The following is a 20,125-nucleotide window of genomic DNA, read 5'->3' on the forward strand; positions in this document are numbered from 1 at the left end:
AATTACTGCAGCAGGTTGGAATGTAAATCAGACCCAGCAGTGGCTGCAAACAATCAGGTTTTAATTTAATGAACTTCATCCTCCATTTGGAAATGCATTTGGTTGTAAGAATTGATGAACAAGTTCAATGAAGGAAGGAGGGGTTGCATGATAAATGTTTGATATAATGCCTATGGTTATAATCTTCATAGATAGCATAGCAGTTTGCATGCCAACTGTTTGAGTTAATGTTCAGTTGCTGTAGGTGCACATTTACATTGTGTGGGTCATCTATTTGCATTCAAAAAAATCAAAGAATAGCATTTACATCTTACTTATTCAATTTAATGATCATTGCAAGCCTTCAAACTTCATTTACATGCATCAAAGGTAATTGTAAATCAAACTGAAGTTAAAACAGCAAGTACAAATATTGTCAGATTAGCCAAGGGATATTATAGTGTCATGATAACAGTAGGAATATAAGAAAACATAGAAATAAAAGCCATAGATTAAGATTTAACTTGTATTAATCTTCATTGTTGTGGAGCTGGCTTCACAACTAGTTATGAGTTACAATCTGATGTTATTATGCTTTTATAACCATCAACAAGAATCTTCAAATGGTAATGATATTTGTTGATAACCATTTGCATATATTTATTTCATAATCATTAATGTTATGTTTTATTAGTTTATTAAGAATTCGATTGCTCAACACAATCATTTAAGCTTTCCCTCTCGACTCCCTTGACCTCTTAATGCTAGTTGAGTTATTCTCCCACTGGTGAAGAACCTTTAGTTTCTCATCCTTGATTTGGCTATATCAGATTCGAGTTGTTTTGCTGCAAAAGTTTCTCTTTTAGTATGATCTTCACTTATCTTACATCTGTCAACTTAATGCTTGCATTAATTCAAAAAGTTAGCTGCCACCTTTTTATAGGGTCCTTGGAAAACATCACTATGTTCAATTGCACTTCCATTCAGATATCTTATTCTGCATACCTATGAATTGTGAAGTGGTTGTTTCTTGGATTTGTTGTTACACTTGGAGCCATGATGAAGAAGATGCCATTGAAAAATAGGATGGAAAATATAAAATCGAGAAATGAGAAATTTGCCTATTGCCCATATAATGAAATGTACTATTTGTCAATAACAGTGATCCCTCCTTCAATTGCAAACTATGTTACATGGGCATGCATCCCCACCCCAAAAACCTCCATCCCTATCCCTTGAGGCATTTCAGGGTCGGGGGGATATTAGGGGACGTCCCCTAGCCATCCCCCCCAAACTGAGAAATGAGGAAACATACTTGAATGCGTCCCTAAAATTGGGGATAGTAGGAAATGCATAGGGAATGCTCGACTGTTCCCAAGGTAGCTAGGGACTTCTCAGACATCCTTCAACCGTCCTAAGGACGGCTGGGCATCCCCTGTGGTAAAACAATCTTTTATAATTACGCCCAGTGAGGAGCCATCCTGTTAAGAGATTGCAAAGACACTATTAGGTGCCACCCGGTTAAGGGATTTTCTTTAAGGCCTGGTAGAACCTTTACCCTGTTAGAGGTACCCTTGTTAAAGGACTTAGGATCATCAATTAAGATGTCACCCGGTTAAGGGATTTTACAAAGGGACCTGTTAAAGTCCACCCCGTTCAGGAATTTTGCTGTTGCAGTTATTAGAAAACAACAGAGAGAATGATCTGCTATAGTAGCTACTCTTAGCTTAATCAGATCCAATTGAAGCTCTTTGTTTTGACCACCAGTTACACTTGCTCTGCACTCTACTAATGCTCTACATTTCACTTGCTCCGCACTCTACTGGTGTTCTGCGTTCTTTCTCTACTCTTCACACTATTCGAGCTCTACACACACTCTCTTCACCACTATGCTATTCACTTAGCAGTTCTGCGCTCTTCTCACCTTACTGGATCGCCTCTCTTCAAAATTCATTCATAACAGTAGAAAAAGACTGTTAAATATATCATGACAGCATTATAACAGCAGCAATAAACATATCATGACAACAGTATAACAGCAATTAAATTCATCATGACAGCAATGACAGCAAAAACTATAGTGTAATAACAATAAATATATCTTGATTCAAATTCATAGTTAACGATATAAGTTATATAACAGTTAACATTGTAATATTTTGGATTTCTGATTTCATTGTTCAAAAAAGTCTCAAACTTCAAAGTTCTTGATGTGGTAGTAGAGGCAGTTATTATTGTCAGTTGCAAAAGAGATTAAAGGTGCATTTTTCATGGTCCAGCACGGTGTGGTATTGTGTGAGAAGTACAAACAAACAATTTCTTTTTGGAATGTCATTTGCATGCAGGCTTCTGCAGACATCATTCAACATCATTTTAACATTGTCATGTTATATTGCTGCGGTTATTTTTCTGTTCATTAACTTGTAGAAATCTCTCTCTCTCTCTCTCTCTCTCTCTCTCTGTATATATATATATATATACACCCCTCACCCCGCCATCCCCGAAATGTGTCCCCCGCTGTCCTGCTGCTGTCGCCATCCTGGAAATGCCCTGGAACATAACTTGCAAAGAATCAAAAGACACTTCTTACATCTGTGCTCTTGCTCTGCTCTAGAAAGGATGAAATTATTTGGGAGAAGAGGCACACTTCTAATAGGGTTATAGAGGCTTTCCATCCATTCATATATTCCTTAATTAATTTTTCTTCATTTTATTAAATTCATGTTTTTGGAGGTTTGTTCTCTTTTAATAATGTGCTTATATACATTTTTTTTTGTCTAAAAAGAAGTGCAGGATCTAGGGTTTTCCTTCTTTTTGTTCTCAAACAAGCATTTGTGTCCTCTAGGGGAAATTTCTCGCTAGCCTTGTTTTTCTGAGAATAGGTCTGGAAAACAGATATTTCATGGGAAGTGGCCTGGAGATGCTTGTAGAATATAGAATAGAGGCAAAAATGCTAAAAGCTGTTTTGTTGCTACTCCCATTTTTTAAAAAACTCTGTTTTTTATATATCACATGCTTGTGCTAGTTCAAATTATCAAAAGAATATTGAACAACACTAATTTTTCATTACTTCAGTCTCATCTTTTGTTGTTTGACCTGAATTTCTTTGTCACAGTACATTGATTATTTATGGGATTTATTACAGGTAGCTTATCCATACGTGGCAAAACGCCTCCTGACAGACCCTGATCCAGCACTACGAGAACGCCTTGTTCAGGTTTATGTCTCTTATATGTAGTTGTATGTGAAGGTCAGGCTGATTTATGTAATCATAGTGTTATAGATTATAACTTGGTAGAAAATATAGGCTCAATTTATGCCTCTTTTAATCATAGAAGACTTATGATTACAAAATTTATACTTGCCTTTGCTCTTTGAAGATTTTATTTGCTTTAAACCTAATTAATCTTGTTTACTTATCAAGGTTTATGTCCTGATGCCCAATCTTCCAAATAGTCTTATAATGGCAGGTCAAATCCTCTCGTACACGATCCTGGAATTGTATATATTCTTATTTGCCTGTTCATTTATTTAAATTCCTATTTATATATACTAAACATGTAGTTATTTCCATATGTATTGTCCACATGGACTTGGTGTATTAACATTAATGGCCAAACGTTCAATTTACCTTTTGGCTATTGGTTTATCATGTCTGTAAAAAGTTGGGGAAACGAGATTCAAAAACTAAAAAACAGCTCTATGAATTATTGTTGATAGTTGATCAGCTGTTTGAGTATTCGAAGTTTATCTTGTAAACACAAATTAAGTTCCTTGTTGTGTGCTAAGTGTTTACACCTGACTGGCTGCTGTTAGGTATTCTGCCAAATATGTTTTAAACTTTTAAATGACAGATGGCATTATAATTAAAATTTGAATCTGGACAAATTTATTTATAATTTTTCTTCTACTTAAATATGCTAAAATTTTCTTGGTGTTCAGAATCTCATCTGTTGTTTCTCTGCCCTTTCTCAATTTTTGAAACTTTGCTATCTATTTGGGTACATTTAAAGCTTGTAAATGTAAAACACCGTGTGATCAAAGCATAAATTACAAAATACAATAGCCATGTGGGGAAAGGAACTGATGATGCAGTAAATAGTTGATGAAAAACAAAGCTGCACTCCAATGTTGGGAACCAATTGTGTCATATATATGTGGTAAGTCTCATGATAGAAGTAGCAGTATCATCATCAACCACCACTACAGGATCAATGCATAATCTAATAATGTCCATAATAGAGTATCTAGAGCTAAGAGGATTCAGCTGGGTGATCTAAGAAGCAAATGGCATACTCCTTGTAGAACTGCTTCTAACACCCAAGGTTGATGAGGAAGAAATTGGTGAGGCCCTCAAATGCTGAGATGGATCATATGCATGATGCCTAGAATATGGGTGAGAAGGCTGGGTTGCCTTGGTTGTAATACACAAAGGTATGCTGTCCAGAGTAGCTGGAAACTCCTTTGTCCCTCCCTGGCCACGCGTGTCCCCGTATCCGTTCCCGTTTCTGAGACGGATACGTATCCTATACAGCCCAGATACACGTCGAATATTGTACCCACGCATGCCCAAAAATCCTTGATTTTCAACCATGCTAGATACTCTGTGATTTGATTTTTTTTCAAATTTGACGTAAATCTTCCTAAATTTAATTTTAAAAAACTTCATTCATGCATTTTTTTTTATAAAAGTTGGTATTAACAAAACCTACACTAAATGAGAAAGACAAATGAAATGTTTTTCTATTTCATTGACCCATTTTTTGGGTTATCTTCCACAATGCAACTCTACTATTTTTGCATATTGTAAAATGTTAAATCAACTTATCATTATTTATGTAGCAATTATGTGTCTATATTGCTCTTGAAGTAATGAAAATCTCCTCAAATAACTTAGAAAATTGTGTTAAAAATGTGTATTTGTTTTTTATGAATGATGTATCCAGCCGTATCCATAGTGGGGGTCTTAAAAAATGGCCGTATCCGTATCCGATACCATATCCGTTTCCAATACCGTATCCGTGTCCATGCAACTTTGATGCTGTCCCTACAGCATGCCCTCAGCTGCATGTGAATCGGTAATGTTTAAATGCCTCTTAATGACTCCAATGTTTATTTCATTTTGAAAGAAGGTAATCACACTGGTAGCTCTATGGGTTCCACTTCCCTATAAGGTACTGCACTTAAAGGTAACTTTTGCAGATATGAACATTGGAGATGCATAAAGGTATTCAGTCAAAAATGAAGCAAATTTAAAAAAAAGCCATGAGTAATAATCCTAAATCTCAAAATCATAGAGCAATGAAAGATGTCGATTGAGAATCTGACCCAAACTGAAGTTTTTGTTTGCTATCAAATCTTTGAGCAGTGAATTTGTTTTATTGGTTAGAATTGAATTTTTGGATGTTTTTCAGATTTTGGGGGTTTTGCTTAATTATGCCAATGAGAATTTGCTAAGTGAATGCAATACATAAAAGAACAATTGACTGAAATAAAATTTCAGAACTCTGATTTTATTGCAGCAAATTACAAAATTCAAGAAAATGATTATTTAAGACAACTAGAGCCAAATTTGGCCTACCAGGTGTCCAACGCCCTGCATGAATGAGCTTATTTTGATGCTAGAGGTGGTGCACAAAGCAATCTAGGTGCTACAAGTTGCTCCAAGGTATTTTATTCTCCTAGTATATAATTACCAAAAACAATTTGAGAAGTACTAAGCAGACCCAGATGGAATTCTGATTTCTTGCCAGGTGAAACCCTCCAGGAATGTAGTATTTCCCCACTAATTTGCTGACACAACTCCAGAATGATGCAATTCCTCCAGAAGAACCATTGACTTCTTCTTATTAGCTGCCAACAATGAAATTTGTACAATATAACTGCTGCAAATACCCTTATTTTATTTTATTGAAAACTCCAGGCAAGATATGGTGGTACAGCTAGCCTAGGAAAGGTACAGCCTGCTGATTGGGAGTATATGCTTGCTGGAAATTGTGACTTTTCTGCTCAGATCAGAATTTCAGACCCTAATGTTGCTGTACTCCACCTAAATGCTCTTGAATTTGGTCCCAAAGACCTGAAAAGAGCTTCCAATGAAGATCAATATGCTGACAGATGTGAGGGTTTGCGTCCTACACTTGCAATTTGGAGGTTTCCGTCCCCAAATTTTCTCTAGAGCTCTGCCAATATGTTGCAGACCTGCTGAAGGTAAAAAATTCTTCAAAAATCATCAAAACACAATGCACAAATGAACTCCCAAATGCTCTTTTAACATTCCTCAAACCCTAATTCGAATTTGGGGTTAGGGTTGGACTTTTGGCATCATAAAACATGTTAAAATATTTATTTTTATAAAAAAAATACTTCCCCTAAGTGGTTTGACCCACTGAGGGTCTAATTCCTCATTAAAAGTGGCCATATATTTTAGTTATAACCTTTAAGTTATAACTTCTAGGAAAATGTGCCAAGGGGCCACTTTATTAATATAAAGTGATTATATTTTTTTTTTATCGGTAAAAGGCCAAGGCCATGAAATATATGAAGTGATTATATTATTTCACTTTATTATTATTTATTTAATCCAACTTAGGAAATATTTTAATATATCCTAATTTATTCATAAAATGAAATCCGCGACTCAAATCTAAATTATGTTTGAAGCACTGTGTGTTGTGAAATATGGATCGAAGAATAATGACAGCGATTTTGGAAGACTGATTGCCATGAGTTATTGATCGTCTCCATCATTGAATCCAGTTTAAATACAAGAGGAAAGGTTGCCTACGTAGGGACATGTCCATACGTGGCAGTTGCCACGTATGGACATGTCCCTACGAAGGCAACCGTTCATAACAATTAGTTTGTTTATGTTTAATTCCAAACTGTATGCTCTGTTAATATATCACTCTCTAGATAATAACCGATTTACCATTAGTTAGATTCATGAGGGCTATATCTTAACACTCCCTCTTAGCATGAGTGGATCTAAGTAATTTTATTGGGAGCATATTCTGTCATGACTTCCGACACAATTTGGAACAGCATTTAATATAGTCTTGTCATGACAATAAACTCAATATCATGATATCTGGCTCAGTCCGAGACAATCACTTAAGAAGTCAATCATGAGATGATCACATACTTTAGGATCAAGATATCCGGCACAGTCCGGGACAACAACTTAATGTAGTCAATCTTGACACTTGGTCAACTATTGTCAAGATCGTCACCTTGAAATAGTAACCTTAAACATAAGAAGATTGTCATCTTCTTGAACACAGTTAGAATATTGCAATATACATTTTATTTATTTATTCATGAACAAATTACACATGGTAGGAATTTCATCCTAATAATCTCAATTATAATCTAGTCATACCAAGTTTACTTCTGAAGTATTCTATCTTCAATCTTGCAAGTGGCTTGGTGAAGATATCAGCATTTTGTTCTTCAGTACTGATGTACACTAGTTTTATGACATTTCGATCTACCATATCTCTTATGTAGTGATAAGGGATCTCAATATGTTTGGATCGATTGTGAAAAACTGGATTTACTGAGAGCTTGATACAACTCTGATTATCACAGTGAATTATTGTTGAATTCAGAGTTTTTCCAAATAATCCAAATAATAACTTTCTTAGCCATACCGCTTCACGAGCTCCCATGGAGGCTGCCATATATTCTGCTTCGGTGGAGCTTTGTGCAACTGTTGACTGTTTTTTGCTGAACCAAGATATCATAGCAGAACCAAGACTGAAGCAACACCTTGTAGTACTTTTACGGCCAGTGGTACTTCCGGCCCAATCAGAATCAAAATATCCTTCAAGTTGAATCTCAACATTTTCATACTTTAAGCCAAGTCCGATTGTGCCTCGTAAATATCTTAGAATGTGTTTAGCAGCCATTAGATGTATCTTCTTAGGTTCACACATGAAGTGACTTAATACATTTGTAGCATAGCAGATATCAGGACGAGTATTTACCAAATACATGAGTGAACCGACGATTTGTCTGTAGAGTGTGGGATTTGTAGGTTCTGAATCTTCTGCCTCAATTTTCAGCTTGTGCAAATTAGTTTCCATTGGTGTAGCTAATGGCTTACACTCCATCATCCCAAATCTAGTTAGAATATCTGTGGTGTACTTTCCTTGATTTAGGAAGATGTAGTTTTTCTTCTGCCATACTTCTAATCCCAGAAAATAATGTAGAAGCCCTAGATCCTTCATATCGAATTCTGCTGCCAGATCTTGCTTACATTTCTCAATGAGATTATCCTCTCCTGTTATCAAAAGATCATCCACGTAAAGGACCAATATAATCATATTGCCATTTGAAGCCTTGAAGTAGATGTTGGGATCTGCTAGGTTCTTGGAGTACCCTAGTTTGGAGAGATAGTTGTCTATCCTTGCATACCAGGCCCTAGGTGCTTGTTTTAACCCATAGAGAGCTTTCTTTAGTTTACAAACATAGCAATTTTTATCACGTACGGTGAATCCTTCTGGTTGTTCTATATATACTTCTTCTTCAATTGAACCATTTAGGAAGGCAGTCTTTACGTCCATTTGGTGAATTTTCCATCCTTTGGATGCTGCAATTGCAATGATTGTTCTTACTGACGTATACCGGGCAACTGGGGCAAATGTCTCTTCATAATCAATTCCTGCTTTCTGAGAGAATCCCCTGGCCACAAAGCGAGCTTTATGTTTTTCAATGTTGCCATCAGATGCATATTCGATCTTGAATAACCACTTGGATGAGACAACTGATTTGTCTTTTGGTCTAGGCACTATATCCCAAACATCATTCTTTAGTATAGATTGATATTCTTCAACCATAGCATCTTTCCAAGCCTGTTTTGATAAGGCTTCTCTGACATTTGTTGGTTCAGAATTTGTGAGTTCGGTTAGAAGTGCAGCATAACATTTTAGAGTTCTTGTTCTCTTATTTTCTTTGGAAATTTCATTTGGTTCTACATTATTCTCTTCAACCATTTTCCTTGCCCATAGAGGTCTTTTCTTGTTATTGGGTGTTTCAATATTTTCATCAACAAGAGGTTCAGAAGCTCTTATGATGTCCTCCCTCTCAGTGTCTGAAGGTTTGGAATTTTCTATGATATTCTCCCTCTCAATCTCAATTATGTGATCTTCTTCTTCTTTAGTAATGTTATCATCCTCAGATTCTTTGAGTGTAGTGTTTTCTTCAAACTTTACATCTCTACTTATCTCAACAGATTTTTTTCCTGGAATGTAAATGCGATATCCTTTAGTATTTTCACTATAGCCAATGAAAATACCTCTTTTTCCGGATGGTTCTAGTTTTGTCCTCTTTTCTTTAGGAACATGTATATATACGAGACAACCAAATATCCTTAAATGACTTAAGTCTAGTTTGTTCCCTTTAAAAGCTTCTTTAGGAGTTATGTTTTCTAGAACTGAGTGCGGACATCTGTTTTGAATGTAGACTGTTGTATTTGAAGCTTCTGCCCAGAATGAAGTGTGTAAGTTTTGGTCATGCATCATGGCTTTTGTTGCTTCAATTATGGTTCTGTTCTTTCTTTCTGCTACTCCATTCTGTTGTGGATTATATGGTACAGTATACTCCCTCTTAATCCCAACAGAATTACAAGTGTCTTTGAAGTTGTCAGATGTATATTCTCCCCCATTGTCGGATCTTAACACCTTAATTTTCTTCCCTGACTGGTTTTCTACTAGTGCCTTGAATTCTTTGAACTTAGATAGTACTTCATTTGAGTCTTTGCACTTTAGAAAATATATCCATGTTTTTCGGGAGTAGTCGTCAACAAAGATTATGTAGTATAAGGATCCAGTTAGGGATGGTGTTGACATGGGACCGCATAGGTCTGAGTGAATTAGTTCTAAAATAACTTTTGATTTGTGCTCGCTTGAGGGAAAAGAAACTTTCACATTCTTTCCCAAGGCACATCCTTTGCAAATGCCTGTGTGTTCAGATTTTAGTTGGGGCAATCCTGAAGTAATCTTCTTTATGTTGGATAGAGCACTATATCTTAGGTGTCCTAATCTTTTGTGCCATAATTCATTATTATTTGAAACTTCAAGATTTAGTGCTTCCTTTTGATCACTGCATAGTTTGTATAGGCTACCATCTCTTGAACCTACTGTTATGGCATTTTTGATATTTGTATTTTTAGGCCAGAGTAGAACTTTATCTTCATTGAAGGTAACCCGATATCCTTGATCAGCTAGGCCTGAGATTGAGACTAGATTTCTTTTTATTCCAGGTACAAACATAACATCCTTTAATTGTAGAGATACTCCATTTCTTAGTTTGATAGTACAGGTCCCAATTCCTTTCACAGGATATGTGGAGTTATCTCCAATAGTAACCTCTTCACTTGAGTGCCCGTTAAGTGTTTCAAACTGATTTCTGAATCCAGTTATATGCCTTGATGCTCCACTGTCTACGATCCAACTGTTTTTATTTGTATTTATTTCGCTTGATAGGGCTAAGAAGAAAAGTGAGTTTTCTCCTTTGACTTAGGCTAGAGTAGCTTGTGTTTTCTTCCTTTCTGGACAATTCCTATGAGTGTGCCCATATTTGTCGCATTTGTAACACTGAATGTTTTTATTTCCTCTCTTCCGTTTGGAGAACTTTTTCTTTTTGTTGAAGGTATTTGTATTAAGTGCTTGGATTTCTCCTTCTTTATTTGTCCCTAATCCTCTTGAGATTAGTCGAGATTCCTCTTGAATGCACTCATTCTTAAGTTGTTCAAATTTGGGTAAGGGGGGTGTTCTGCTAATACATTGAATGTAGGATTCCCATGAAATTGGTAATCCTCTTAGGGCTATGAGAGAGATTTCTTGATCATCTACCTCATTTCCAATAGTTTGTAATTGGTCTTTTACTTCAGATATCCTTGAAAAGTATGTAGATATTGTATCATCTTTATTCATCTTTATGTTTAAAAGTTGTTGTTTCAAGGTTAACATTCTGCTCGCATTGTTAACTTCATCTGTATTTTTAATGGTTTTAAATACTTCATATGCTTTATGCAATCTGGCTATAGATGGAAGAATATGATCTTTGACTGAGTCAATAATTATTTTCTTTGCTTTATTATTATGCCTTTTCCAGGTAGATTTCTCTAGTTCATCATTTGGCATGTCTAGATTTTCTTCTATGTAAGACTCTAATTCCAGTTCTTCAAGAATGGCAATGATTCGTATCTTCCAGGAAACGAAGTTGGAGGCTCCTTCGAGTCTATCTTCCACTCTCATATTACTTGACATTTTGAATATTTTCTTAGTCGGATATATCCTCTGCGTATATAGCCTCTGCGTTGATTTGTTATTTACTTTCGATAAATACTTATGAGTAATATGGCTGTCTAATTTATTCTCTTAATATGTTGGCTCTGATACCATGTTGTGAAATATGGATCGAAGAATAATGACAACGATTCTGGAAGACTGATTGCCGTGAGTTATTGATCGTCTCCATCATTGAATCCGGTTTAAATACAAGAGGAAAGGTTGCCTACGTAGGGACATGTCCATACTTGGCAGTTGCCACGTATGGACATGTCCCTACGGAGGCAACCGTTCATAACAATTAGTTTGTTTATGTTTAATTTCCAAACTGTATGCTCTGTTAATATATCACTCTCCAGATAATAACCGATTTGCCATTAGTTAGATTCATGAGGGCTATATCTTAACACTGTGATCAATGATATTGCCTGAGTCCTACAGGCCAACTAATAGTCCCTCCTCAAAAGTAGGGACTCACCCTAAAAAATAGGAACCTCTCTTCAAACACCTATAACTGCTCAAAAGGATCCTGCTCTACTTCGTGGTCCCCCGGGTGGTCATCCAGTCAACTGCGAGTTCTCCCTAAAAAATATGAGACCTCCCTAAAAAGTAGGAATTTCGTCTGAAGGTCCAAAACGGCTCATAAAGCTCTTGCAAATCTCCATGACCCTCAGAATGAGTCCCCTAACCATACCGTTGACCTACAGGAACTCGAATGATAGGTCAACCCCTGCTCATCTCATGTCACCTAGAAAAGGGGACATTACAAATAAGAAGGGAAAGAAAGGAGAAAAGTCTAGAAGTGTCAAGGTGAAAGACCTCAGCTTCAAACACCAGCTGCCTAACATAACAGGGAAGAAGAAAATCTCTGTGATCAAAGAAACAAATCCAGTAGTCATTATAATGAAGATTCTTTTTAGGAAATCTTTTTTTGGTCTAGATGCAAGCATCACCCTTAATTATTCCTTTTTCAGATTGTAGAAATCAAATTATAGATTGAAGCCTTGTTATTAAATAGATTTGTCATTGCAGATTTCAATGTGACTCGCCCAATGGGCAGTGACAAATGTTCCAACAATTGGATAAGTTGTTTCTAGGGTAACAACTTTCATCTACGTTGAAAGGGGTAGCCTGTAGCCCCCACATATGATGGGGGGTTTTTAGGGTTTTTGTGTACTTTTAACTTGAAAGTATAAAAAGGAGAAAAGAAGAAACTGATTTACAAAAACCCTAAGTAATGTCCCCTTTTATTTGTTCTAGAAATATAATTAAATAATTAAAATTATGTTTTAATTATTTAATAAGGTCATTAATTCCTAAGTTTTAAGTGATCACTTTTATGTCAATGAGCCACTTTACTATTTCCTAAGTTAAAAGTTCAAAATTAAAAGAAAGGGAAATATGAAGAGAGAGGGAAGCTGAAAGGGTGAATTTGAAGAGTTCCCCATAAGAATTATAAAAGAGCAGTGAGAGGCTATTAAAGGCATGTTGAGTTTATTCTTTTCCTATGATTGTAACCCTTGTGGTTCTTGAGTTTGGATTTGATCCAGCTTAGCCTCTCGAGGACGCAAATCCTCTTGGGAAGATCAGTTTAGGTGGTGAAACTATCCACCCTAGCTGATAATTGGTGGAATCAACCAGGTTTCGCAATTGGACCCTTTGAAAGATAAAATTGCAAATTAAGGAGATTTATTGATATCTTGATATTCATGTCTATAATATTATATTGGTGCCTCAAAAAATAATATTGTATGCACCATTAGAAGAATTATCAATTTTGTATTGAAGTTTAAAGGATATTATTCTATGAATTTAAAGGAAATTGTGGACATTAGCGAGGTCAACCATCAAGATTATTATATTGAAATAATAGTTTAATGACAAAAGATTAAAATATTGGGAGAGAATAGTTTGGCATGGAAATATTTTGTAGTCACTATCTTTCTCTAGCATGAATATTTCAAGAAACAGTGGCTACTTCTGTTATTGATTCACACCTTCATTCTAGAAGGAAATATTTATCCAACTAGGAACCTGTCTTAGGAGATGATGTAGAGATTGGAATTGGGAGTTATTTTGCCCAGCCGCTACAGTCATAAAGTCGTGGTTACCCTTCTTGGAAGATAAACAAATATGTTTGTGCAGAGGTATGAATAAGGTGGTCAGTATTCTTCATGTATTGACGCCTTGGCTGGAAAGCAACACTCTTTATTATTGGCAAAAGATTTAATACCATAGAGAGAAATTTTGTGCTTCCAATCTGTTTGGCATCAATAATATTTGTCCTGTTCATAAGATATTCAGCTTGGGTGCAGAGCTCTTAATCTTGTCAAGAGGAGTTGTTTCTGGGTATGATTGCTAGTTTTGACATGAGCTACTATGGCTCTTAACTGGAGGATTGTTGTGGAGAAATAAGAAACAACAACTGCGACCTTTCATTGGGAATAATAATTTTGAAGGTTTAATGGCATAGCCAATTCATATTTCTTTGCTGGGTGTGATTTTTCCTTGTCTTGGAGCAGCTGTATTTCTCTTTGTGTGGGGTGTGCCCCATCTTTCATCTCAACTTCATATTCGATGCTTGTGGATTACATTGCTAGTGGATCAGCACACAGTGCAATTTCCATTCTTCTGGCATGAGTCTCCTTATTGAGCCTAGACACTGAATCCTTTGACTTGGAGATCATTTCCTTGGCACATAGTTTCTCCTTGTTGGACAGACTAGGATCAATGAGTGGATTAAGGGAAGCTTATCTCTATTCACTCTGAAGTTCTGTATTCAAAGTATTGGTGGGCATATGTTGAAGGACGATTTCCAAGTTATTTAAGTAGTCTTGTTAGTAACTTTCTATTCTCTATGTCAGTTAATCAATTTTAGGAAGTTTCCTTTTTGTCTTTCGTTCTTTATCATTTCTTTTATAGAAACATCACTTGTACTCTCTATTTAAGGAGTTTTCATCTCCTTTGTAAATAACAAATTATCATTTCATGGTATTAGAGCATGGGTTCTTTTTTGGCGAAGTCTTTTAATAAAAAAAATTCGTGGTCTTTACTTAGAAGTTTTTTGCTTGGTTTTTTTAAAACAAAAAATTGTGGGATTTTTTTGGCAGATTTTTTCTAGAATAAAATTCGTGTTTTTGTTTTTTGTTGGAGATCAAAGGTTTTCACCAAAAAAAATATTGAATGTATTTTTGATAAAAATCATGGTTTTATGGTTTTTCCCACAATTGACGAAGGTTTTTGCCGATTTTATCACAAAATCGTGTGTGATTTCAGCATTGCACTGAGGGTTTGATGATTTTTGGACAAAATCGTAGGTTTAAGTTTTTTTGCTGATTTTTCATCAACAAAAATTGAAGTTTTTTTGAGAAATTTATCTTGGTTTTCATGTCATAGGGGGAGGGACTGCTTCAGTACCCAACATGTTGGAAGGCAGCCAAAGATTCAACGACAAGAAGAAAACCATTGCAATTGGCATCAAAGATCATGGGTTGTACTAGCTAGTTGTAAAATTTCAGGACAAATGTTGTAGTTAGTAATAGTGAGTCGTGATCATTAAGGGAGGGTATTAAAGTTAAGTTACCGGTACATCACCTTTTTCCCCCAAATCCAGGTACGATACGTATTTGATTCAGATTCGACCTGGAATCCCTGTGGATTCGGACAGGGTTCCGTTTTTTTCCTCTTGAAACGAATCTGCTTTTTGAGTCATGAATCCCGACGCATCCGCTGTAGACGTGGCGCGATTCCATTGTGTTTTTTTCACGAATCCGCGTCGCGCACGAATTTCAAGGGGTTTTTACTTACTTTTCACGGGATGTAATCGTGTTGAACAAGTTTTAAACCCTAAAGTGAAGTTAAAAATGCAGTGAAAACGACAGGCACCATTCCTTTGACGCACAATGAAAACCGAAAACCCATTCCTGCGACGGTGCGAGGGCATAGAGAACGCGCGACGACGACACAGAGAAGGCGAGAAGGCATGACGCGAGGCACGACGACATAGAGGAGGCACGACGGGAGGCACAGAGGAAGCGCGACGACCATTCCTACCACCAACAACCATTCCTACCAGCGACGGCACGGGGGCTAAGGAGCCAAGAAGGTACTCTTTTAGACTTTTTCTATAGTTTGTTTTCAAATGTTTGTTTATTTTAATTTGTTTGTTAAATGTTTATATTTAAAAACTAAAATCATATTTGTCTATTTTAATTTGTTTGTTTTTATTTAAAATCATATTGTAAAATTATTAGTCTATTTTCATATTTAAATATATATAAATAATAGAACTATTTTGGCATTTTGCTAGTTTAAATATGAATATTCATATTTAAAACAATAGTAAATACAAATCAAAATTAAATATGATATTTAATTTTAATTTGTAGTATTATTATTTAATTTTTTTTTAAATAGGTATATTTTAATTAGTTATTGTGTAATTTAGAAGTTTGTAAATATTTAAATGTTGTTATAGGTTACTTTCATAATTATAATAATTCCACTTTCATTTTAAATTAAAGTTAAATATTTATCATTTATAATCTATTGTTTAATTTTAAATTTTAATAATTATTTTTTAATTGTTGTAGAAATCATAATGGCAACGACTGCTAGCTCTATTCCTCAACAGACTTTCAAAACCGACCCGAATTCACCTTTATGGAAATATGTCAAAATAATAGACCAAGTAAAAGGTGGTGGAACATTTAATTGGATATGCAACTTCTGTAGTGTTAAAAAACCAAGCTCCTACAGTCGTGTCAAAGCCCATTTTTGTGCCATTCCCCAACAAGGAATCAAACCATGTCTAGGAAAGGATGGAAATGGGATGTCACCTCAAGAAATAGAAGGATATATTAGAGAGCAAGAGGAAGCAGATGCAAGAGTTGGTCATGCCTCAAACCATCCTTTGTTGATAGGAAGAGGAAGTAGATCAAAGAGGCCCCCTACTTCTCCATCTTATAGTAATTTTCCTGATATCGTGGTAGAGAGCCACCCATTCTTGGACCCAATTAGTGAAGAACCTGTTATTGTGAAGAGAAGCAGGGGACCATTAGAGAGAGCATTTCAGAATGATGCTAGAGAGATTGCAGATCAATCTGTTGGAAGATGTCTATATGCAAACGGCTTGTCAATTAATGTGGTACGATCACCATATTGGCAGGATATGTTAAGAAAGGTAAATGAGGCTCCACAAGGGCACACAGGGCGTGGTTATGAGAAGGTGTGTAACACCTTACTAGCAAAGGGGGTAAAAAACATAGACAATGCATTGGCTCCCATTAGAAATTCATGGAAACAAACAAGGGTGTCCATCATTTCAGATGGATGGAAGGATACCAAAAATCGGCCATTAATTAATGTAAATCCAGTGTGCCCAAAAGGGGCAATGTTTCTAAAAGTTGTGGATTGTGAGGGACAGGTGAAGGATGCACAATTTATTGCTAACATCCTTATACAATGCATTCAGGGTGTGGGACCTCAAAATGTTGTCCAAGTAATAACGGACAATGCAAAGAATTGTAGAGCTGCAGGTATGTTGATGGAGACACAATTTGAACACATATTTTGGACACCTTGTTCTGTCCACTCTCTCAACCTCATGCTACAAAAGATGGGCAGGAAAATACATTGGATCAAACAAATTTATGCTGAGGTTGAAGAGATCCAAATGTTCATCACAAACCATAACATGTCACAGGTCATTTTCAGATCATTTTCACAGTTGGAGTTGCTAAAGGTAATTGAAACACTTCAATTTTTAAAATCTACATTTCACTTTGGTAATCATTATTTTTTTTTAATTTTTATCATGTCTTTTTGTATTCTAATTTTTATTTTTAATTTTGGAATAGGTTGCCGAGACTCGATTTGCATCCAACACAATCGTCTTGAGAAGACTTGTGAAGGTGCGGGAGCCACTTGCTAGCACGGTAATTAGTCAAAGTTGGTCCCTATGGAGGCAATCCAATACTGAAAGGGCAACAAATGCAAAGCACATGATCCTAGATGACACTTAGTGGGATCGAGTGGAATATCTTTTGAGTTTCACTGAGCCCATCATGAGTATGATTCGTTATACTGACATGGATCACCCATGTTTGGGAGAGGTATATGATGGCATTGACTTAATGATTGAGAAAATGAAATTCATCATCAATGCAAAAGAGCAAGATCCCGAAGAAACTTTCTTCAAAGAGGTTCAGTCAATTTGTTTTGAGTGGTGGAACAAAATGACCACCCCACTACATCTTCTTGCATTTGCATTGACTCCCAAATTTTATCGTGATGAAATGCTTGCTAAGCCATCAAGGGTACCACCATATAGAGATTCAAAAGTCAGTGAAGGGTGTAGGACAGCACTTACTAAACTCTTTCCCGATTCTAAAATGGATGATTTAATGACTACGTGAGTTTGCTGATTTTGTAGCCTCTAATGGTCAAAGTGTTTCCGCTCTCTGTGACAAGTATAAGAAGGATGCTCATGCTTGGTGGTACCTCAATGGCCATGCATCACCAAACCTTCAAACTCTTGCAATCAAACTTTTATCGCAAGTTTCTTAATTTTTATTGCTCTCTAAATTTATATTTTTTACAATTTATAATTGTTGCCCTCTCACTTTGTGTCAATTATTCAATAGGTTGCTAGTTCCTCTTCATCTGAGCGAAATTGGAGCACATACTCCTTTATCCACTCAGTGAAACGCAACCGACTTGCAGCAAGTAAGGCGGAAGAGCTCGTTTATGCGCATTCAAACTTGCACCTTCTTACTCATAAACAAAATGAGTACAAGGATGAGAGCACAAAGTTTTGGGATATAGATTTAGAGCGAACTGATTTGGATTTTCCAGCTGCCACACAATCTTTACTTTCTGGGGAGTCCAATAGCCAATTTGCTGCTAGTGCAAGTGGCAGTGAGGCTGCATGTGGCTCCACTACTCTACCTACATCATCTAATGTCAATGATGATGTTGATCTTGATCTTCCTAGTGACCCATATGATGCTATTGCTGATTATTAATTGTGTTATTTTATTGTTGAACCAATGAACAATGAATTCGATATCTATCATAACATTCAAATTTTGACAAATGGATATTTCATATTAGATTACAGTCATTAGACTTATAGTAAATTTGTAATTTTGTTATATTTATATCATATATGATAGTTCCAAGTTTTGTTTAGCATATGGATGATATGTGGGATTCTAATTTAATTTTTGTTTCTACTTATTAGATTGCATATATGTATATATTTATGATTTTTACATTTTTTTTGTACAAACGTACCCAAACGTACCCAGCCCCCCCCCCCAAAATTTGTCATACCAACGTACCGTACCCACGTACCTGTACCTGTACCAGCAACTTAGTATTTAAGTAATATTGTAATATTTAGCTATAATGGTCATTTAAGTCATTTAAGTAGTTTAGTTAGTAACTTTCTATTCTCTATGTTAGTTAATCAGTTTTAGGAAGTTTCCTTTCTATCTTTCGTCAAGTTAGTTTTAGGAAGTTTCTTTTTGGTCTTTCATTCTTGATTGTTTCTTTTATAGAAACATAGCTTGTACTCTCTATTTAAGGAGTTTTCATCTCCTTTGTAAATAACGAAATATCATTTCAAAGGATTCTACAATCTGAAACAGAGGACATAAGGTGCACAATATATTTTATGCAGTAAATACTCTCATTGTATTTTTATGAATTTCATTAAATAAATGATCCTGAATGAAATCAGATTTGTTCTTTCTGAATAATCAAAATTATATTTGAAAATTATTATCATTCTGTCTCCAATTAAATATTGAAATTGTTTGTCAAAATTCATTTGGGAAAAAATATTGCATGAATTTGAGTTCAAAACCAGAAGGGTTTCCTATAGTGGTATCAAAGCCACAATTCCTACCAACTTGTTGGGGGAAACTTCAGAAATTGATTTTTGGTTGAAGCATGGCATCAAAAGACAGACAATGGTTGGCCAAGTTTCTTCATGAAGCAGGTAGCAAGCTTGGTATTTGACACTTTGTGCCTAAGGGAGATTATGAGAATTTTGGCACCTTGAGTTCCTTATGACAATGACACAATAAAGGAGGTATTGCACCTGATTGTAGATAGTTTTCAAGACCTTGATGATATCAAAAGTATTCATTATTCAAGAAGGGTTGCCAAACTAAAAATCTTTGCAGGAAACCAGAGTGAGTAACCTTCTATTGGACTTGGGATTGCATGATCTGATCTACAATATGTTTCATCATTTCTTGGTCAGGGTCAAGAGAGAACATTATAAAGATGTCATTGCAGCCATTAAGAGTATTATGGTTGTGTCTATCAATGAGAGCGATGCTATCTCTCAACCCGTCTTATCTATGCTATTGGTTGTTTTGAGATAAAAATGGGTTCCTTCTAGTGGTCAATAGTGTGTTCAAACAATGTGAGGAAAAATTGAAGCCTCACTTGAATAAAGAAGAGCAGGAGAAAAAAGAAAGAATCAATTTTAGGAATATCTTGCCTCATGATGGCGTGACAGAATTTTAGGATGTCTCCTTATATATGCATGCGTCTATACACGCTGAAAATGAATGCAATGAAATTGTCAAATAAGCAGCTTTGAATGCACATGTAGAGATATCTGATGAAGATGATACAAATGCGGGAATGGCGAATGCACTTTCTGATTATGGACATGGAGAAAACAATAAAGACGATGGCCTCAAATCAGCTAATAATAATTCTTTCTTTCATTTCAATGACATGGGAGGTTTTTGGTTCGACTTCCAACCAAAATTGATGGAGAAAGATTCTAATGTTGTTCTCACATCATCTCAGGAGCCCTGCATTGAGGATGA

General features: G+C 35.8%; 1 protein-coding gene across 1 annotated transcript in view; it reads left to right on the forward strand.

Moving 5' to 3' along the window:
* LOC131028080 (protein ACTIVITY OF BC1 COMPLEX KINASE 1, chloroplastic) overlaps window positions 1–20,125 on the forward strand; it is a 197,635-nt gene that overhangs the window by 143,345 nt on the left and 34,165 nt on the right. The window contains exon 11 of the mRNA XM_057958288.2: window positions 3,125–3,196. Coding sequence (XP_057814271.2) covers window positions 3,125–3,196 — 72 coding nt within the window. The remainder of the gene's footprint in view (window positions 1–3,124; window positions 3,197–20,125) is intronic.

The sequence above is a fragment of the Cryptomeria japonica genome, chromosome 4 (genome assembly GCF_030272615.1).
Source record: "Cryptomeria japonica chromosome 4, Sugi_1.0, whole genome shotgun sequence".
NCBI classification, from domain to species: domain Eukaryota; kingdom Viridiplantae; phylum Streptophyta; class Pinopsida; order Cupressales; family Cupressaceae; genus Cryptomeria; species Cryptomeria japonica.